Source organism: Hypomesus transpacificus, chromosome 7 (assembly GCF_021917145.1).
Source record: "Hypomesus transpacificus isolate Combined female chromosome 7, fHypTra1, whole genome shotgun sequence".
Taxonomy (NCBI): domain Eukaryota; kingdom Metazoa; phylum Chordata; class Actinopteri; order Osmeriformes; family Osmeridae; genus Hypomesus; species Hypomesus transpacificus.
Genome location: NC_061066.1, coordinates 2,835,640 through 2,856,633, shown reverse-complemented (window position 1 = coordinate 2,856,633; position 20,994 = coordinate 2,835,640). Strand labels below are relative to the sequence as shown.

Here is a 20,994-nt window from a genome sequence, read left to right as displayed (position 1 = left end):
ACAGGACTTGTATTGTGAAGGTGGCTTGGGTGTTGGCTGGTGGGGTAGCAGATTGTGTTTTAGCATGTAAGGGATGCCGCAGCTGTGCTTGATTGAATCAAGTTACAGGGACAAGATTGAAGACAGGGCCACACACAGAACCTACCTACACAATATAATATTGCTGCCAAAGCCGTTGTGTTTTCAATAATCTGCTTAATTGTTTAATCAGGAAGCGTGGTCATTCTCTTCAGTGTAGTATCCAAGCTAAGCCTTGTGGGTACTGTAGTGCACAGTGTCATTGGTTGACTACAAGTATTGATGTGCAATGTTGACATCCATATATTGTCTTGGTGTAGACTTTGTTGTTTGTTAGCTACATTTGACATTTTGGAAACACAGCCAGATATTGACAGAAGGGGAAGTTCATCCAGCCAGATGTTGTATCGCCATAAATATACGGTTTAAGGAGGTTTATTTCCATTTATTCCCGTTGTTGCATGTAACAATGGGACGATGTGTAGCATCAGGAGTCTCCTCCTAGTAACTGAACCAGATCAACAAGTCGTCCAGAAACTTCCTGGAACACAGAACCAAAAAAAAGGGTTTTCACAACAGAACCTCTGAGGTTCTCCCTGTGCTTTTAAAATGATAGCAGCTAAATATGTAGCTTATCTTACTCTGAATGAGGAAGGATTTTGATTGGTTAATAACATTTTTATAAAAAGTAGGATTGATAGAATGTGGGGAGGAATATGATTGAACAAGGACTAGAAAGTATTGCTGTTTTGGTGGCCAATGATCTACTTTTTATTATGAAGGATTGAGTTAAGGAAGAAATCTGGTTGACTTCCTGTTTGTCCTGGAATTTGTCACAGTAATCCCACAATTCTGATCTGTCTTCATTCTAGTTCTATCATTTTAGTTCAGACACACATGTTCTATTTTCTTGTAAATGAATTGCTGTTGATCCCTTTGATCTAGACAGACATATTTTAAGACGACTATTTTGAATATAGACTTTATTTTCCTTCTTTCCAAGGGTAAATCCTTATGTAGGTTCACCATTAGCCATTACCTTCTCTTTCTCAAAAGCGCAGGAACATCACCTTCTGACATTTTACAGCCATTATCTTATGGAATGCCATTTTAGTCAATATTAAATAAATAAATATGCCCATTCAATATGCTATTAAATTAACCTTGACATAAATGAGGCAATAAATATGTAAATGCATCATTAGAAATGACTTGGTATAGTACAATAAATAAATCGTTTTTGTTTCAAAAAAACGTTATTCAAAGGACTACTTTTATATATTTCCAATTACGTTTAGTTCATAATGCCACATTTATTTCATAATACCATAAAAATGTATCACAAACGTTAAACAAATTGTGTCGGCTTGCGTCACAGTTTACCTGGAGAACACCGATTTTGCGATTCAACCATTCCCCATTCATTTGAATAAGAAAACTGAAAATACATGTTATGGCATTATGAAATGAGAGTCAGCTGAAAAAAATAAAAGTAGTCCTTTGAAAATCTTTATTTCGAAATCAAAACACTTTTAAATTGTTTTACTATATTGACTCATTTATATGTATATATATCCATTTATTTTAAAGTTTGTATATGTTTTGGCCTCATGTTTATTGATAAGGCATATTTATGTATTTAATATTAATGGAATTAGCATTCCATATTATCTGAACCTCTGTGCAGGCTTTTAGATGAGAAAAAACTGAATAGTTAAGAATGCATATTAGTGTTTTCTATTTTAGATGTCATATACAGATATATCTATATCAGATTGTTAAATTTGTATTTATGATGAAGGCAACTGGAGTAAAATGACTTTTGATTTAAATAATAACATGTTTTAATGTATTGAGGAGTCACAGGAAGGGTGTATTTTAGCAGCCGAGTCATGGCAGACATCCAGGACACCAGAAGACTGAATTATCCGGAAGAGCAGCTCTCTGGACAGGGTTTCTGGTTCTCTTACTGACTATCTAGCTATCTCTCTATAGCTTAGACCCAGGATCCTCCACACACACTAGAAAGCCCAGCTTTCTTTTGTGAAAGTTTGTTTTGTGTCTATCTGTTGCACATCATAATGGGGGGTGTGTGGGTGAATGTTGATGCATGCTCTAGTCACATAGAAGCATGCGGCTGTGTCCTGACCCTTCACCTTTGAACTCTAGATGAGCGTTTGACTCACGGGATTCACTTCTGCTGCAAGGGGTTGATCAGTCTAGAAATAGACCACCTAGATATGTGATCAACAGTTTCCACACGCGCACACACACACCGTATTAGTGTAGCACCTTCAGAAGCACCTTTCCTAGGAGGATCTTTTTTCAACGACTGTTAGTTAACGATTATTATTACGCCTGACCATTATTGTCATCAATATCCGCATCATCTTTTTAATAATTATGCAGAGAAGGCAGAATCCTGGAGGAGGTCCCTGTTTTCACGTAGACCAGTAGTTTAGTGTGACACCGTCTCCTCGGAGACAAGGAGAGGACAGGTCACTTCAGGAAAAAGTGCAAATGAAAATTCTGTCCCCAAAGGCTTTGTCTAGCTGCTGTGTAGTAGATGATGTTGATTGGTTGAATCCTGACCATCTCCCACCCTCTGTCTCCGCTTCTCTTCCCGATAGGTGAATAAGTCTCATTTTTTCATCTTGAATGATCCGTGTTCCACGCCAGCGTTCCATATTCTACATGGAACACAAAACATATTTTGATACAGTCGTTATCGCAAGCGCACCAGATCCATATAATATGTGCACATTTTATTGAGGATCGTTGGACTGTTTTGTTTAAATGTTTTGGTATTCCATTATAAAGTTAGGTTTATTTCAGATTTTGATTCAGTGCTGGCCCGTAGTGGTGTGACTTTATGCATCTCAGAGAATAAGGAGCGATCAATGACTTATTTATTGACTGATTAGTACAGATTTATTTTCGATCAATAATATTTAGTTGTGGTCCGGATCAGACAGGTGGATAGTAAAGGGGATCAATATATCCACACTGGTCTTCATCAACACCCTAAGAATCAATTATATGGCTGATTGATCATTCACAGGAATCTAAGGACTAGTTGAAGGATCAAAGTTATATATTTTACAAATGTTTAGTCTCTCTTGCGTTGTATTTCTTTTGAAAGGAGCTATTCTCAGTTTCACACCAAGACCAACTATCTGTTGATAATGTTAAATAATGTTAATATTTAGTAGTGGCGCTACTGTTAAATGTAGTATTTAATATCAGCACTATTTATGGACAAAACTTTGAGATAGTGTTACAGTATATCGTGCTTCTGGTAGCTATGGAGACAGGCTGGTGGCCATTTTGTAACAGAGTTCCTTCAAGCTGGGTGTCTAACCCCTGACCTCCATGTTGGGAGTATGGGGTTGGCTGTGGGGTTGCCGAGTAACGTTGGTCCCACGTTACGAGTTATCCTGTCTTCTCAGAATAAGAGCTCTGCATGGGTCTCCTTAAATTACACAACCCCCACCCCTCCTTCCCCTTCTCTCTTCTTTACTTTGTAACTGAAAAACTGCTTTTCTTTTTCTGCGTTTGTTTCATTCTTTGATTTTAGATTTTAGAAAGGGAAAGAATACAATAAATGAATGAGAATATTCAATCACTTTTTCTACTCCTATTTTCAATAAAAGTGAAATAAAAAGCAAACAAAAAGTTGATTTGTACATAGGTGATGTACAGTTTGTATCTGTAACTGTCAGTCTGTCTTTGGTGACAGAGTGGTCTTGCTTATAACGCACGCTACCAGTAAAGAAAAAAGAAAAAATATATTTAGACTGTATGGTCCTTGAAAAGCAAGTTTTAAATTAATCTCTAATGTATATTCCTGTAACATTGCATTTTTATCTGAGGAATGATGTTATTAAAAAATTAAATTGCATTTCCTACAGAATTGTCTTTTTTCCCCTCATCTTCTCTACCTACATCCTTCCGGTAAGGGCAGTCCCGGCGGTATGGGCGGGCTTTAGGGGGCCGGGCCCGCCCCCGCCCCCAGAGTCAACTGTGCCCGCCCTGGACGTACACGTTATTAAAAAGAAATATGACTGACGAGTCTGTCACCAAGCCCACCTTTTGTTTGATTATTTAGACTATATGGATATATGGCGTGTCGTTAATGTTAATCAACAACCACCAAGGGTGGTGGAAAAAGTGACTAAGACGGCGACAGTACAGAGTACACAACACTGCCGAAGCTAACTATGCCTATGCCATAGGCAGAGCACACAAGGTCTGAACTACTGACACAACGCTTAGAAAACTAATCATCTTTTACACAACAACCCTGTTATACCATCTCTGGTTGGGTGTGGTCGGGTTTGTCACCCAAAACACACACACGTTTCAGCAGCAGTCATCGCTCTCCATTAGGGGGGGTCAAAGGTCATGTGGGCCAGCCAATAGGACTGAAGGCTACATTAATCAAACCCCTTCTATTGGTCAGATAATTTAAATGGATTTATAAAAAATAAAAACTTTAAAAGACAAGTTGTGTGGTTATTTCCCTCAGTTTATTGAGTTGTGGATTGTGTTTGACCTACTGTATTGGACCATTAATTGAAGTGTGACAGGAAAAGAATGGAGAGGGAGGAAGACATACAGAAAAGGGTGAAGGCTGGATTTGAAACCAGGCTGACATAACATATATATTACTTAACTGATATCAGTTAAATTAATTATCAATTGGTTTGAGCAAGATTTGTACCAGGGGTACCATGTTTGGCAGGAGACTCGATTGTAAACATGCTTACCCACTGAGCAACAGAGGTTTCCTGCAAAGTTACTTTCTACAAGATTGTGTAATTGTCCTTATGACACTACTAAATGCCAAAGGACAACGTACATTTTGTTTCTGCTAATAAGTTATAAAACAATACTAAGCCTTCTTTTCTTTCTTTTCTAAGAACTTGTTCACAAATTACAGTGACCATAAGTAGACTTTTCTTGAATAGACACAGATCAATATTAAACAGAAATGTACAGCTTACCGTCTATTAGGGGTGGGAATCTTTTGGTCCCGCACGACTCGATTTGATTCTTGGGGTCACGATTTGATTAATCGATTCACGATTCTTTTTATTTCTGATCAAATTGCGATTCAATATATGCTTACATAAAAAAAAGTGTATCATTAGAATACTGAATCGCGATTCATATGTGAATCGATTTTTTCCCCCACCCTTAGCACTTAATGCAGAATGAAATTAAATGAGGTTGCTAATGTTATTGCTTTAGATGTACATTTAATTAATGCTTTTTTAATGACTGAATTCATTTAATATTTTTTCAGAATTTCTTTGATTAGAATATTTTTTGGGGTAATGCATCATGTAGGTCTTAAATTTCAATCTTTATGGTCTTAATTTGACTTACTGAAACCTGCAGGAACCCTGTCTAAGTTCAAGCTTTGCGGTTCAAGAGGCCTAACGCTCCTCTTTTTATTTTCTGCATAAACCGGTTCTGCGCAATGGTAGGCTAGTTGTCCATGACTTACCTGTTTCAATACCAAATCAAATCAGTTATATGTGTAGACCTGTTTGAATTATCAGTTCTATTTTGGAAGATAATTAAGATAATGTTACATGATGAGATTTATTAAAATTTGTGCCCCCCCAAAAACAATGGCATGCCCGTCCGTGAATTTATGTCTGGTGAGGGTTCTGGGTAAGGGGAGGAAACAATCGGAAGTTCCAGAACACTGAGCATAAGCCCATGTTCCAGAATATGCTTGATTGTTCTAGAATGCTGTTTAGACTCAATACTAAACTCTCCTTTTCCGTTACCAAGCCAACTAATAGGATCAAACATTCTTCAAATTGTTCCTGGTAACTAACTTAGAGCCAGCCAAGTTTAGCCTTGTCAAGAATTGAAAACAAAAGGATCCATATTCGCAATATGTATTGCAGTTTATACAAGAACATAGATGTGCATTTCAATAAAATTATACAGTTTTCATTCAGCAGAACAGCCCAGTAATAGAACAGACTGTTCATTAATCTCTAACTGATTACAAACCAGACATTTGGCATTTGGAGAGTCACTGGAGGAGGGAAACAGAGGATGCAGTGATTCAGAGGAATCATCTATCTGAATCAGTGTGCCATCTATCTGAATAAGTGAATTCCATCTGATTCAGGATCCTTCTGACATGGAGAGGATTAACATCCACAGTGCAGTCCCCGTGACAACCTCTGCAAGCAACACACAATCTCAAGAAGATTTGACAGGAAGATAAATGGACCGGCCAATCAGACAGCAAGTTAGAGCTATTGTCTAACAGCATACAGCAGTCAAATCTCCCAAGATGGTGTTTAGACTCTTCATGCACACACTTCCTGAGGCCACTTCAAAGGGGTTCGATTTGGGGCAATTCTTCCAATGATTCAAAGACTTCTTCCTCTGTACTGATCACTCGGGACTCTCCATGATTGAGGGTGAAGAAGGTGTCTGTGTTTAACCCATTCTTCTCCATAGCCTCCCTCAGCTTGACTGGAGGCTCTAGGTAATACTGAGAGAGAGGGAAAGAGAGATAAAGGGGAGAGTAGAGAGAAAAAGTGAGACAGACAGAAGGAGAATCATAGAAAAATGGAGTAGCGGGAGAGACACTAGCCTTTAGCTCCCAGCTAGGTCTGACTTGGTCAAGCAAATGTTTCAGATTTAGAACGGATTTTGAATGCCATTTAGACCATATTGGCCTAATTCACCTCAGAATATTTCAACCATGCCAGTGTGTTCCTACTGCTATTGTGAATCCTAAACAATCCCACCTTTGTGTTCCTTTGTGTTCAGCACGCACACAGGCTGTCGGAGACCTTTTAACCTTTGGTCTCTACGGGCACCAGGAGAGACGCTTGCTGCTGCTGCTGGTGTGTGTGTTTGTCGCTGTCTAAGGACTCAGCCAAGCGTGATTGATGACTCTTGCCCTGACATTTAGCCTCTCGCTCGCTCCCTCTCGCTCGCTCCCTCTCGCTCATCCCTTCCCTGCCAGGCATTAGACATGGAGCCAGGGTGTAGGAGTGCTGGGTACATGCTCACCTCGTTGGCCAGGGCGAAGGTTCCCCAGTGGATGGCCAGGGAGTGTTTGGCTTGGATGTCCTGGTGGATGAGCACAGCCTGCTCTGGGTCCACGTGCTGACTACGCATCATGTTTCTGGAGGGACAACACACTGGTCAGTAATACATCACACACATTAGGCGCACAACCAGTCAAGATCCATTTTCGACCTCATACCTGGGCAGGTAGGCTCCGATGGGGATGGCGGCCAGGTCGAAGGGTCCGTAGCGGCGTCCTATCTCCCGGAAGCCGGGGCAGTACCCCGTGTCTCCAGCGAAAAAGAAGCGTCCGCCGGGCCCGAGGACAGACCAGCTGCCCCACAGGACCTTGTTGTCGTCGGTGGGCGTGCGTTTGCACCAGTGCTGTGCCGGCGTGAACACAAAGGTGACGTCGTCATGGCCCGGCACGCAGTTCTCCTTCCACCAGTCCAGCTCGATTACGTTCTCGCAGCCGTTCTTCTGCATCCAGTCCAGGAGGCCCAGCGGCACGAACCAGCGCAGCTCGCTCCCAAAACGCTCGTTGAGCGCCGTCACGGTGCCCAAGTCCAGGTGGTCGTAGTGGGTGTGGCTGATAAGGACAGCGTCCACCCTGGGGAGTTGATCCACCGTGCAGGGGGGACCCCGGAAGCGCTTGGGCCCCAGGAACTGCAGCGGTGAGGCCCTCTGGCTGAAGATGGGTTCGGTCAGGATGACCAGGTCATCCATCTCCACCAGGACGGAGGCGTGGCCTAGCCAGGTCACCCGTATGCCAGGTGCCGCCCCTCCTGTCTGCTCAGGATTCTCGAGGAAGTAGGGCTTCACCACAGGAAGTTCCCTGTCCAGAACCTGGGCGGGGGGGGGGGGGGGGCAAGTGGAGACAGAGAGAGAGAAATAATGAGTTTAATATAATGGAGCGGAGAGAAAAGGACATGAAAGGAAGGAAGGAACTTGAAGAGAGGAAGGAAGTGTGTGAGAGTACACCAGCCATAACCCCAGCCTTGAGGTATCTAGGTTTACACGCTGCAGTTATAATTACTCTCACTGTTACTGGAGCAGGGAGCAAGAGTTCCTGGCATGGCTGGGAGAGAGAGAGAGCGATCGCAAGAGAGCGGGACACAGAGAGACACACAAAAACATCAAAAGGGACAGAGAAAGACAGTGACAGACAGACAGAGACACAGTGACAAGGACAGACACAGACGGACAGGGTGTGGAACCCCTGGTTTGAGTCCGGCTCGGCTGTCTTCCAGCATTGTCTTTGAGAGCTGCTGTTATCCACAGCAGACAAACTGTGACATGTTCTCGGATGTTTCAAGTCCTGTCTGAGCTCTCGAGCACGCAAAACAGGCTCCAACCTGACGGCCTCACTGGAGCTACTTACAGGGTGGGGACGTGAAAACGTCGGAATAATCATTATAATTATCCTCACACACCTTCCAGCAGAGACATAGCAGTGCCACCTGTGCACTGTTTTATCCTAGTTTGATGTCTCAAGAGTTCAGGCAAGATCTAGCATCCCTAGTCTATCCCTGATGAAGACCCTCCGTGTGCTAAACTTTATATCTTCCTTGGTCTAATGGTGGGCAGCTAATGGCAGGTGTCAAGACACCCTATGGTTTGTGGTTTGAATCCCGACATCTGTGACCATGGTCTAAGGACGGGTGTTGGTGCCCCCTATACACAGAAGGGTTTGTTGTTTGAATGGCACTCACATCCTTGTCCGACGGCACGTCGCTGTTGTCCTTGTCCAGCAGGTAGAAGCGGAGAATCGTGGCATACGAGGGGAACCTCCAGTCGGGCCAGGGGTTGGTGAAACGGCCGTGGCGGTCCCGGGCCGACAGCGTCACATCTTCCTCCAGACGATAGTCCAGACGGTAGCTCTTACGAGACGACCGCGACGAGCTCCCCTTCCTGGCCTGGTCGTGGTCAGTAACCTTGGGTCGGACAACCACCTCTTCCTCCTTGCCCTGCGCCACCCTCACTGACTCCCCTCCCCCGCTGGTGGCCCTCTGCACCAGATCCTGCCTTTCCTCCAACCCCGCTTTGCTGCCTCCCTCCATGGGCTCAGCTTGCGGTCCTAACCTGGATGGGGACAGCAGACATGGAGGTAGCATGTTAGCATATGCTAACAGATGTTATAATGGTGCTAGCGGGCTGTGTGCCATAATGTAGATATAAAAAAATAATTGATCATTATCAATAGTTATATCATAAAATACAATAGCACGGTAGACCACTCATTGATCTATAGAACCATTACAGAACAATTTCTTCAACTAAATAAGCAGTGTGACACCACACCCATACAGTTGCAGAGAGGGTGTATCTGCATGTGTGTCAGACTTTGGACCATTTTTTGAGGGTTTTATCTGATTGTCACACACATTGCCAAAGCTGCAACCATTTCACATCGTCAAACAACCTAGTCTTTATGGATGTGTGCCTAACAGATGTGGGCTTGTTTGGTTTAATTTACTTAAAAATAATAAACTTGCTGCCGTTTAGTATCTCACAGATGGATTATGCCCTTCTACTTTGAGCATGAAACTATTTTACCTTTTACACCCGACAGTAGGGTACTGTTCATAGTTACAGTAAATGGCGTGATGATTAATATCCAGCACCAGCTCTCATTTCTGGCCTGACAGACTAACAAGCATTCCTCCCCACATTCAATCATATGCATGGACACAGTGAATAGTTATCGTGGCTGTTTCCGTGCATAATAATGCTAGTGCGACCTACACCTGATCAGTCTACAGTAGTTCACGATTCCTACAAACGGACGCACGTGAAGCACTAGTTGTCACACACTCTATGGGGCCCTCAATAACCATACTATTGACTGTATCTTAGAGCTTCCATTGGCTAAACGCAGACACGCACTAGCAACACAAACGGTTCTTTGTCGAGCCGGTTCGAAACAAAACAGATCACTGGTAAGCATGTCGATTTTGTATCACCGCACACAACTTGGCATTAGATACATAGCTATTAAAGGCCGGGGAGCTACGTTGCACATGGAATCGACACATTTATATAACGAGTGACAGGTAGGCTAATATAATCCCGTTGTTGGAACACAATTTAGAACTAACGCTTTGCATTGCAAGCCTATGCTAAGGAACTCTACCTGATAACTGAACGCAGAACAGTGATTAAGCGTATCCGTCAGTATCGTGTCATTTCTCGTTCAGTGTAGCCAGCTTTCCGCCGCAGAGTTTGAGTGCGTATGTCTTTGTCGGTTGTCGGTACCACCGATTCTGACGTCTGTTCAAAAACTTGATCATGTGACAAAACTCGAGGCGGTCCGTTTCATCTTCTAGCTTTACGAGACGAATCAAATCATCTTCACGACCAGTGTAACCAGATATCCCAAGGACTGCACACAATTATCACCTCTCACGAATTAGCCCGCTCTAATCCTCTTACTGTGTAAGACTGTCCTTAATTGAGGTAAGCCAGTAAAATGTAAGCTCAAAAGCTTGATCGCCAAACTATTACAAGTTCCTGGAAATTGGAATTGAAAATGTGACGTCAACACACGTTACCAAACGCTTGTGTTGTGGTCGTTGTTGTAGCCTGTTTGCAACAAAGTTGCACAGTTATTGACAAGTCTTACATCTGCGCTGCAAAGTATAAAACGAAGGCACATAAGCACCAAAAAGTAATTCTGAAAACATTTGACATTTTTACCTCAATTGAGTTTTCATCTCAGTTTTAACGAGACATGAGCGGTGGAGAGATCTGAAGCGGAGACCTCGAATGGTTTTCCAAAGTTGCGGAGACGGAGTTAATGTCTTAAAAACGGACACAAAATGAACGACACATAGTCTAGTCGCCTCCATTTGAGTTGGCCTCGTGCTCACATACTCACTAATGCATTTTACATAATGAACCGTAGCAAGTTTTGAAAGCAGCTCATGGTCACACGGCTATGATCTACTTCCGAATTTAGTAGTGGGCCACTACCCAGTATAAGCCCTAAAACATTTTTGGTCAAACATACGGCCATGTTGGTGAGGTGAGGAATTCCTACCCCAGTGGACGATATGAATAAATAATTTTGCAGCGAAGTCCACAAGCATATTGGTGCATATTTTTCACTATGTCTATTCACAATAGAGATTAACACACCTCGATGAGAGATTTCAATGTGAAAAAACTGCCAAATACATGTAAACTCAAGCGCTGCAATGAAACCAACAGATAAGTGCCATACCTGGTTTAAATGTAGCCTAATTGATATCTGTAATCGACCCAGGTTTGTCACAGTCCTAAATAGTTTGTTTACTCATGTCCTCCGACGGTAAATTGAGGTTGAACAAGGTTTTTGAAAGAGAAGGGGCAGACAGAGAGGGAGAGTGACTCCCTGCCCCCGTATGCTTTAGATATTTCCATCTTCCAACACACCTGCTTCAACTGAATGGGTTGTTATCAAGCTCTGCAGAAGCCAGATAACAACCCATTCACTTTGATAAGGGTTGAGACAGGTTGTGGACAGAGCAGGATACAGTGTGTGTGTGTGTGTGGCTTCACAGGACAGACAGTATCTCAGGACACATTAGTTCCTTGTTTTTATTAATATTTTGCCATGCTACAAAAAAGTGTGTTTTGGCACTGATGGCATATAAGGAAAGATGTAGAATATGACAAAATACACAGTTTGCTTCTTTCTCGTTTCCAAAAAATACAAACTTTCTGGTAAACTTATTATATCCATACCTGAAAAATGCGAATATCAAAATCAGTTTCAATAAAAATGTACAATATTTGTGGCTTTTATTGTACACAGTAAATGCTGTCGTTCACTGCTCACCACTTAGTGCTGCGTCTGGATGGCTGAGCCAATCAGAATGGGGGAATTGGGAACATTTAGGTAATCGATTCTCTTACTGACCAATCAATGACTAGTTTCAACTTTCAGTAACCAATCACAGGCTGAGAAATTACATTTGGCAGTGAGGGATGGCATGCTCCCCTAAATGTTTCATTTGTTTAATAAACATTATCTAGTAAACTACTTCTTTGTACAATTACTATATTTATTCATTTATGATTTTTAAAACTTGGTAGAAAAAATATAGAGCAAGTTAGAACATATAATACATTTTACAATATAATACAACTGCATGGGTAGCAAGATGAAGAACTTTGGAACTAGGACTGTAGTTGTTTATGACTGCAGAGCTCAGTAAACAATTGTTGTTTCTTGTCGTTAAGATAACAAGGACTCGTCTGTTAGCGGACCAGGGTCAAATAATATTTGCAAATACTTACCGTGAACTTGAGACAAGAAGTGAAAGCTTTCGTTCACAGAAGTGCAATGGCACCAAAGGTCCAGTCCCAAAAGTGCAAACAGAGGTAAATAAAACACACATCAAATATAGGTATTTCACTTCTGTGTTTTGACCCTGGTCTGCCTCTAAAACCGTGTCCTGTACGTACGGGGCTAAAGTGACTAGATGTGTACAATGTAAAATATGTAAATACCAGCAAGTACATTATTTTTTATATAAGTCTGGAACTAATCATTATCAGTACTCAAATCAGTACTCGTACCGGGAGCGTGATAAACCAATGGTAAGGTTCATTCAAAAAGACTCTTTATTATTGGCCTGGTCAAGTTGTCAATCTGCCAATTAGACACAGGCATTGAATTAAAAGGTGCAGTTCGCTCTTTTTAAAGCCACAGGAACGGTAGCGGCCCTTGTCTGGCTCTCAGGGGCACAGTGGAGCCAAGCTGGAAGTTAAGACTGCTGCTTTCACTTACATTACAGTTTGCAATAGGAAATATGTGGCAGCCATCTGCATCCTTCAACAGCATTGTGTGTGTATGGGTGTATATGTGTGAGGGTGAAGAAGAGGGAAAGAAAACAGAAGGGACAGAGAGATTGTAAGGTCATCCGACAGTGGGTAGGAAGGAGAGAATGGAAAGAAAGTGAAATAAAGAGTGGGGGAGGTGGAGAGTGAGGATTAAGACAGTGCTTCGTGGCCCCAGTCACATGACCGGGCATCAGGTCACATGGGTAGGTCAGTGCTGTTGTGTCGGGTTTTCCGGGACGTTCCGTCGTCGCGGGGCAGCGCTTTCTGCAGGCTGGACATGGCGGCCGTGCGCTCAATGTCAATGACGGCGTACAGCTCCGTGCGGCGGGCGGGGGGTGGCGGGGGGGGCCCCAGCAGGGGGGTGGTGGGGGTCTTAGGTGTGTGAGGCCCGCTGGAGTCTGAACCCTTCTCCATCTCCACCTCGATGTAGTTCAGCTGCCTGAGAGGGTCCAGCCCCCCCGCCCCCCGGAAGTCAAAGTTAAAGACGGTGGGCGTCCCCCCTCCCGGCCCCGCGCCTCCCCCACCGCCCCCCTCCCTGCGGGGCAGACGGGCCGAGTCCAGCTTGGCGCTAAGCGGCATGGTCACGTTCTCCGTGTTGACGTAGTTATGCATGGGGTCCAGTAGGGGGTGCTGGAGCGGATGATGATGGTGGTGGTGGTGGTGGTGGTGAGGACGATGATGGAGGCGGCGGTGGTAGCCGTTGAGGGTCTTTGGTCGTCCGTACGACTCCTCGTCCTCGTCTTCCTCCTCGTCCTCCTCGTCCTCTCCCGCCGAGAAGCGCTTGGGCGTCTCCCAGACCGGCGGGAGAGACGGGAGGTTCTCGTAATTCAGGAGCGCCGTCCGCCGCTGGGCGGAGTTGTTGGCGTTGTGGGAGAAGTCGGGGGAAGGGAGGGCGGGGCGGTTGCGTCGGGGGGCGGGGTTAGGCACGGAGAAGGGGGCGGGAGTTGACACGTGACTGGTGCCGTTGTGATGCTCGTAAGAGAGCTTGGCGCTTGATTGGGGGGGAAGCGGCGGAGGGGGAGGGGCGTCCTTGCGCTCGTCACTGTCGTAACCCGTGTCACATTCGGCAGACTGGGTCACACAGTCGTTGGAGCCGTTTGGCTCCAGACTCTCATTCCCTAGCCCAAACCCTGGCTCCCTTTCCCTGTCGCTCTGCCCAGCCCCATCTTCCGTACCTCCAGCTCCAGCTCCAACTCCAGTCCCAGGCTCCACTCCTCCAGGGCCAGGCCCACTCTCTCTGTCACCTACCCGTCTCTGTTTCTGTCTCTGGACAGGAGTGGGTCCCAGGACAAACTTCACACTCTCCCCCTCCAGCACTACCTGGGGCTCCACCTCTGTCCCTTGATTGGCTGGAGTGGCGGAGGAGCTGTCCAGATTGGGCAGCCAAAGTTCCAAAGGGGTGTGGCTGCAGGGTCGCGAGCGTCGGTCTTCCTGAATACCTGAAGTGTTTACGTACGTGTGGACCTGAGAGAGAGGGAGAGAGAGAAAGAGAGGAGGGGGGAGAGAGAGGTAGAATGAGAAAAAAGAGGGAGTTGGGGAGAGAGGGGGAATATGTGAGTGTCCTGATGCAGCCAGAAAGGGCCAACGTGAATGTGTGGGCAGGTCTGTGGGTGTGTGTGAGGTCAGGTCTTCTTGCATGTCGGTGTGTGTATGCTCGTCCGTGAGTGTGTGCGTGTTTGTGTGTGTGTACTCTCACCGGGTCGTCGGTGACCAGTAGAGGGTGTGTGGCCTCCTCGCCAACAGAGGGCAGTCTGGCGCTGCCTATAGAAGGGTGGCGACTGGAGGGGCGGGAGGAGGCCTCGCCAAACGACGGGTAGCGAGCAATCCCATTGGCTACCGTAGGTACTGAGTAGCCTGGAGCTGAAGAGAAACAGGAGTAAGATGATGAGTATTGGTGTCTGCATGTGTGCACCTACCATTGTAAGAGGGTGGGTAGAGAGAGTGCACAATGTGTGTGTGTGTGTCCTCACTGGTGGGCGTGCGTGGCGTGCGTGGGGCGTCGGGGTCCAGGGGGCCCTGGCCAGGTTCCAGGACAGCCTCCTCGACCACACTGATGCTGTTACTGTGCATGGTCTCCTGCAGCATGTTGAAGATCTCCTCAGCGCGCACACACTTGAACGCAAAGATCCCTGCGTGGAGAGAAGACGTGGCATGCACGTCAACACACAAATAGGCGTACACACACAGGCACACATACACTCAGAAGGATGGAAACACCATGCGCACACACACACACACAGTCTGCTACACAACAACTACCTCACCAGGTTCACTTAACTGCACACCATACTCAGAGGAATGAAGAACAGTCAGAAACCAAAATGACCAGGGGGGGAAATATACACACACACACACAACACCACGACATGTAGCTCACTACCTCTGCCACAGCAGAGCAGTGGCCCTGGAACACAGCACCTCCCCCTGGTCAGACAGCAGTACTGCACCTCCCACCATCTGGGGACAGTATTGTGTCCATAGAAGACATGGGGGGGGGGGGGGGGGGGGGGTAATGTCAGGGGAGGACGAGGGGAAAAGAGGAACGAGGGGAGAGGGGGGGTGTATGGTCGGGGGAACAGGGCGAGGATGAAGGGGGACTAGAGGAGGGGGTTGGGGATGAAGTAGGATGGGGGGAGGGGGATGGAAGAGGGACGAAGCGGAATGACCACCATCTGAACAAACACAGAACACCTGATCCTTATGTCAGCATGGGGTCAAGGGTCACACAAAGGTCATGCACAGGCACGACTGAACTATGACCTCTCACCTACTGACAGAACTGTGTCTGTCTAGTTTATGCCTGACCTTCTACCACACACACACACACACACACACACATTAAATTACCCAAACAATACGTGTAATGTTACATTTTCGAGGAGAGAGCAAAGGGAGACATCGATGTAAAGACTGAGAGAAAGGGAGAGAGAGAGACACAGATTGAGACACACAACACATGCTTCAAAAAGTTAAACATTTTCAAGTAGAGAGAGCGCTGAAGACAGGGGAAGCGAGAGAAAGAGGGAGGAAGGGAGAGAGAGAGAGACATAGAGAGAGAGAGAGAGAGACATAGAGAGAGAGACACAGAGAGAGAGAGAGAGAGAGAGAGAGAGAGAGAGAGAGAGAGAGAGAGAGCAAGAGAGAGAGAGACAGAGAGAGAGAGCTAGATAAAGAGAGCCATGCAGCTCCTACCCTGTCCAGTCTGGCAGCGCCGGCCGCTTTCAAAGGAGAAGAGGTTTGAGTCACAGCCATAGCGCCGCAGACAAAGGTAGGGCCAGTTGACGGGCTCGCGTCTGCGCGTGTGTAAGATCAGCTCCTCATCTGTCAGCTCCATCACTCCTGAGCCCAGCTCATTGCCATCGTCATCCACGTTGATCACCTGCGCACACACACACACACACACACACATACAACCACACACACAGACACACAGTTAGCAACAGCATGTTCAGATAATCTTATTCCACAGGCACAGAACATAAGCGCAGCTACACGCACACACACACACCTCAGACAAAAGCGTGGTTGTGATCCTGGGGCAGTCAAAGTGGTTAATGATTCGGCATAGTTGAGATATGAGGCCAGTCAGTCATCTATAGGCCTCTTACACCAGAAACACATGACTGTACTCAGCTAACACATTAACAACACAGCCAGGAGGGGAGAGGGGAGGTGGAGGAGAGGAGAGGGGGGACGAGGAGAGAGACTGAATGAATACTTAATTGGTCAACATGTGGTACATGCAGGAGGGAGTGAGAGGGAGAGAGAGAAAGAGAAGGAGGGAGGTGGACTTGACCCAACCTTGAACTTGCTGTGATGATCGTCTGAGAGGGAGTGTGTGTCAGGACAGCTACAGCAGCTTCCCATGGCTTCTTAGTGCTCCATCTCTCCTCTGGACACACACAGACACTGGGACATTAGGTGCACTTCATTTGACTCACAGTTCAAACCTGCTGCCATGATTTTGTATTTCTTTTTCCGAGCCGTAACTGAGGTCTGAAGCCTCTTCAGGGTGCAGTTCAACATGCAAACAGCAGGTGGCAGTCTGAGACTCACCTAGATCCAGATCCTGCCATGGAGGTTCCTGATTGGCTCTCCAGCTTCGAGTCAGTCAGGCTGATCTCACCTGGTCAACATGGCCGACCCCCTCCTCCCTCATCTAGCTACCTGCAGAATAGAGTGATGAGGGTGGGGGGGTGGGGGAGGGAGGGAGGGAGAGAGGTAAAGATAGGGAAGGGAGAGAGAGAAAAACAGAAATAAAAGGAATTTAAAGTTTTGAGAGTTAAACAAGGAAATCAAATACAAATTAAACATCTGTACTCCCAAATCCTGAAGTAGGCCTATAACATGTTACAAGGCCACTACATACTCATCACATACAAACTACATTCCCCATCCTAACTGCAGGCTCCGCTCCTCTGGCAGCGGGCGAGTGGGTTCTGGCCCGTGACAGTGATGGAGTGACGGGCCAAGGCCCGAAGATAAACGAGAAAAGACGACAGGAAGGTGGGCGGAGGAAGGAATGCTGTGTAGGAGGGGGAGGGAGGGAGGGAGTGGAGGATGATTGGGAGAGTGAGTGAGTGAGCGAGCGGGCGAGGGAGGGAGGGAGGGAGACATAACTTGATGATGTGATTGTAACAAGCATTAATAAGAAGACTAAAGTGGCAGGTATGTGTTTGTGTGAACGCTCTAATGAAAACTGATGGCTCCGGGCTATAGTACACCCTCAATCTTTCATGGAATATTAGACAGAGAGAGAGACCATCTGTTTGTGACAGACGGCGTGTTAGTGGTGGAGGAGATCCCATCTATTCTAAGACAGAACAAGAGACGGGGACTGTAACCTACATCTCAGGATCCAGACTATATACATATACTATATCCACCTACACCCTACCCTGACCACTACTGTGGACCTTACACCATGCAGTTCTACTGCTCCTCACACCCCCCCACCCCTGGCTTGGTTTCCTCTCTTCCTCCACCAACCTCCCTCTCTGTCTCCTCCTCCTTCCCCTCCTCAGATACACAGCTGGGTTGACCCATGTCCTGGACGTCATCTGACTGAATGCAGTAACCAGGGGAATTCCCAGTTACAAGTGACTAAAGGTGGTGTGTGTGTGTGTTTGTTTGGCACAGCAAGGGTTACTCAGGTTGTGTGTAGCATGTCTAACAGGCCCAGCTCTTTGCCCACAGTCTCTAAGCTACTCTGCATACTTTCATAATTAACGTACACTAGCTGAACTCCATCTAGGTTATCTACTCTGTGCTTCTGTACTCCCTCCCCCCTCCTCCCTCCGAGTCTCATTTTCTATCATTTTTTGGTCTCTCTTTCTATCCCTCTTCATCTCCTTCGTCATCCCCCTTTACCCTCTCCTTCTCTCTCTCTCCCCCCCTCTCTTTCCAACATAAACATTACATTCTCAGTCGGGCTCAGCTTAGCGTCTGCCTCCTTCGCCCACAATGCACCTCTCTAGGCTCTGTTAACATGAGCTTAATACAACACCCAGAAAGAGAGAGCGAAAAAGAGAGATACAGAGATAAAACAATGCCCGCAACAGAGAAAAACAGAGATATAAGAATGTTTGTGTGTGTGAGAGAGACATTTAGAGAGGTCAGTCTGCAGGTCAGACAGGGTGTGTGTCAGAGTCTCTCTAGACCTCTCTCATCTCCACACCCTTATCTCTCCATCTCTCTCTCCACTCCTCCCTAGACATCATCCTCTCTGTCTTTGTTGTCCTCTCTCCCCCCCTTTCTGTCCCTCCCTCTCCCTCTCTTTCTCAGTTTCCACCTCTTTAGTGCTCTTTATTTGACTTTCTTTCCACACACACACACACACACGTTCTGTCTCTCTCAAATGAAGAATCTTCACAGCCCCCAAATTCCTTCCAGGCATTCCAGGCCTATTCTTAGCTGCTGTGGGCCAGGCTGCACACCCCCGCGTCATCAGCAGTGGGCACAACCGGCTGGCTGACTGCCAGGCTGCAGCCAGGGGAGCGGGCTAAACCAAAGACAACAGAGGGGTAGGGGAGTCAAATAAACAGTGAGCCAGAGGTTTGGCTGGAGTCAAATAATCTGGAGTCTAAAGAGGGGGACTTGGAGGGAAACCTAGTCTAAATCAACCTAGCTGACCTCTACTAAATATGTATTATACAACGTCTTGAACAAGCCTAATCTAGCCTAACCTAGCCTAGCCAATCTCAGGCCTAGCCTAGCTATTAGCAGCCAAGCCTAGTCAATCTCAGGCCTAACTAAGCACAGCACTGCCAATCTCAGTGTAGCTGCTGTGCATCATCATGATTTCTGATAAGGCTTCTTCTCTGACACACACACACACACACACCATCCCCAGAGGAAGGAGGGAAGACACATAAAGAAAAGGCTCCATCAACAGGGGGAGGGAGAGCCGTCTGTTTAATGCTGTGAGTCTCTGTCATCACAACCTCTGTGTGTGTGTGTGTGTGTCTGTGTGTGCGTGTGTGCGCGTGTAGGCCGCTCTGTGTAAATGTCTGCCTGTGTGTGTGTGTGTGTGATATGTTGGAGGGGATCAGAAACAACAAGTTCTAACTCATTTAAAGGGCATTAGCTCTGCGAAGAAGAGAAAAGTGTTCTCAGAGGAGAGAGACGATGGGCTTTAACATGCTAGAGGACGCACACAGACGTTCACACACTTTCATCCAGTAAAATGAGGCTTGCAGAGGTTAGACTAAACAATATTTAAGATTACACTATGATACAAACAAAGCATGTGTTTCATTACTCTGCTCTACGCCAGGCAAATTGCCCAGCTAGAACACAACACTCATAATAGGAGAGCTGGTAGTGTGTGTGTATAAGTGTGTGCAAGTGTGGTAATGTGTGTGTGTGTGTGTGTGTGTGTGTGTGCGGCACTGTGTACTCCAGCTTACTTCTGTTCTAAAAAGTAAACTGCAGTCAGAATTCATGACGCTGGTCTAGTCCACCCTGCAGTATCACTCAGGCATGTTCCACTACTGTTGTACTGTATAAGGTGAGGGGGCCTGCTCCTCTTCTCTCTACTAGAAATTTCTAAGAAAAGATGTCCGATTAAAACCAACACAACTTTCCACATGGAAACTTCTAGCATTAGACCAAGAGGACTCCCCAGGTTCGCATGCTCACATGGGCGCTGGCCTAAACCACCCTACTAAACTACGTCATATTAAAGCTGTCTGCTTTGAAACCAGATAAGGAGGCTTTGAAGATCTGATGCTAGGTAATAGTTTGTGTGAGTGTATGTGCACTGCTTGTTTGTTCTGTATATACATATATATGTGTGTGTGTGTGTGTCTGTGTCTGGCCTTATCTGATTAAGTAATGACCTGTCTGATTATTGTGGTCAGGTGACCTTAGCTCCTGACAGGTTAACCCAATACTCAAAACATACATTCCACACACACACACACACAAACACACACAGGGATTGCACATTCTCGCCCCCACACACACGCGAACCACTCAGAGTGCACATTCTCACCCACGCACACAGTTGAAAGGTGTATGCAAACCTGCTATAGCGAAACTCCACTTAAAACACCCACTCACTAAACTGGCTCGGTTTACTCCGTACACACTAATACACACGCACGCTATGACCCAACAATAGTACACAAGCACACACACACACACATACAGGACAAACAAGCACTACACACCTGCACACAAACACACACACACTTAGTATGCAAACCACCCACACATGCTCCAGGACATATAACCTACACACCCATGTGCCTGCAAAGCTTTTACTAGAAGCCAAGCCTCAATAGTTACAGGTCTACTTTTAGGTGAGGGAGGAGAGGAGGAGGAGGAGAGAGAGACAGAGAAAAGGGCGAAAGAGAGAAGCAGAGGTGGAGATATCGAAGGAAACAGAGTGAAAGGTAGAGACGGGGGAGACAGAGAGAGAAAGATGGGGGAGAGAGAAGTAGAGAGGTAGCAAGAGAGAGAAACTGAGTGGAGAGAGAAGGGAAAAGAGGTAGAGAGAGGAGAGGGGGAGGGGAAAACAAAAACAAACTAAAAGACAGGGAGACTGAACTCTGACCTGGTGTGACCTTCAGTCATTTGACCATCTGAGAGGTCAGG

General features: G+C 46.0%; 2 protein-coding genes across 5 annotated transcripts in view; both read right to left on the bottom strand.

Moving 5' to 3' along the window:
* Window positions 1-5,917: 5,917 nt before the first annotated feature.
* On the bottom strand, window positions 5,918-11,379 carry napepld (N-acyl phosphatidylethanolamine phospholipase D). Of its 3 annotated transcripts, none has more exons than XM_047022795.1 (5): window positions 11,291-11,379; window positions 8,781-9,150; window positions 7,268-7,914; window positions 7,072-7,186; window positions 5,918-6,544 (listed from the first exon to the last, which is right to left on the bottom strand). In XM_047022795.1, the coding sequence occupies exons 2-5, from the start codon at window positions 9,126-9,128 to the stop codon at window positions 6,383-6,385; spliced, it is 1,272 nt and encodes a 423-aa protein (XP_046878751.1). In that variant the 5' UTR covers window positions 9,129-9,150; window positions 11,291-11,379; the 3' UTR covers window positions 5,918-6,382. The 3 variants fall into 3 exon arrangements, with proteins under 3 accessions (XP_046878751.1, XP_046878749.1, XP_046878750.1); XM_047022793.1 differs by lacking the exon at window positions 11,291-11,379 and adding an exon at window positions 10,765-11,117; XM_047022794.1 differs by lacking the exon at window positions 11,291-11,379 and adding an exon at window positions 10,202-10,734.
* Window positions 11,380-11,573: 194 nt separating this feature from the next.
* Window positions 11,574-20,994, bottom strand: part of frs2a (fibroblast growth factor receptor substrate 2a) — a 20,237-nt gene continuing 10,816 nt past the window's right edge. The window contains exons 2-7 of one of the 2 annotated variants that reach the window (XM_047022790.1): window positions 16,951-17,061; window positions 16,696-16,786; window positions 16,087-16,273; window positions 14,865-15,023; window positions 14,591-14,754; window positions 11,574-14,358 (exon numbers count right to left, since the gene is read on the bottom strand). In XM_047022790.1, the coding sequence (XP_046878746.1) occupies window positions 13,090-14,358; window positions 14,591-14,754; window positions 14,865-15,023; window positions 16,087-16,273; window positions 16,696-16,761 (1,845 nt within the window). In that variant the 5' untranslated portion in view covers window positions 16,762-16,786; window positions 16,951-17,061 and the 3' untranslated portion in view covers window positions 11,574-13,089. The remainder of the gene's footprint in view (window positions 14,359-14,590; window positions 14,755-14,864; window positions 15,024-16,086; window positions 16,274-16,695; window positions 16,787-16,950; window positions 17,062-20,994) is intronic. The other variant, XM_047022792.1, reaches the window with a different exon arrangement.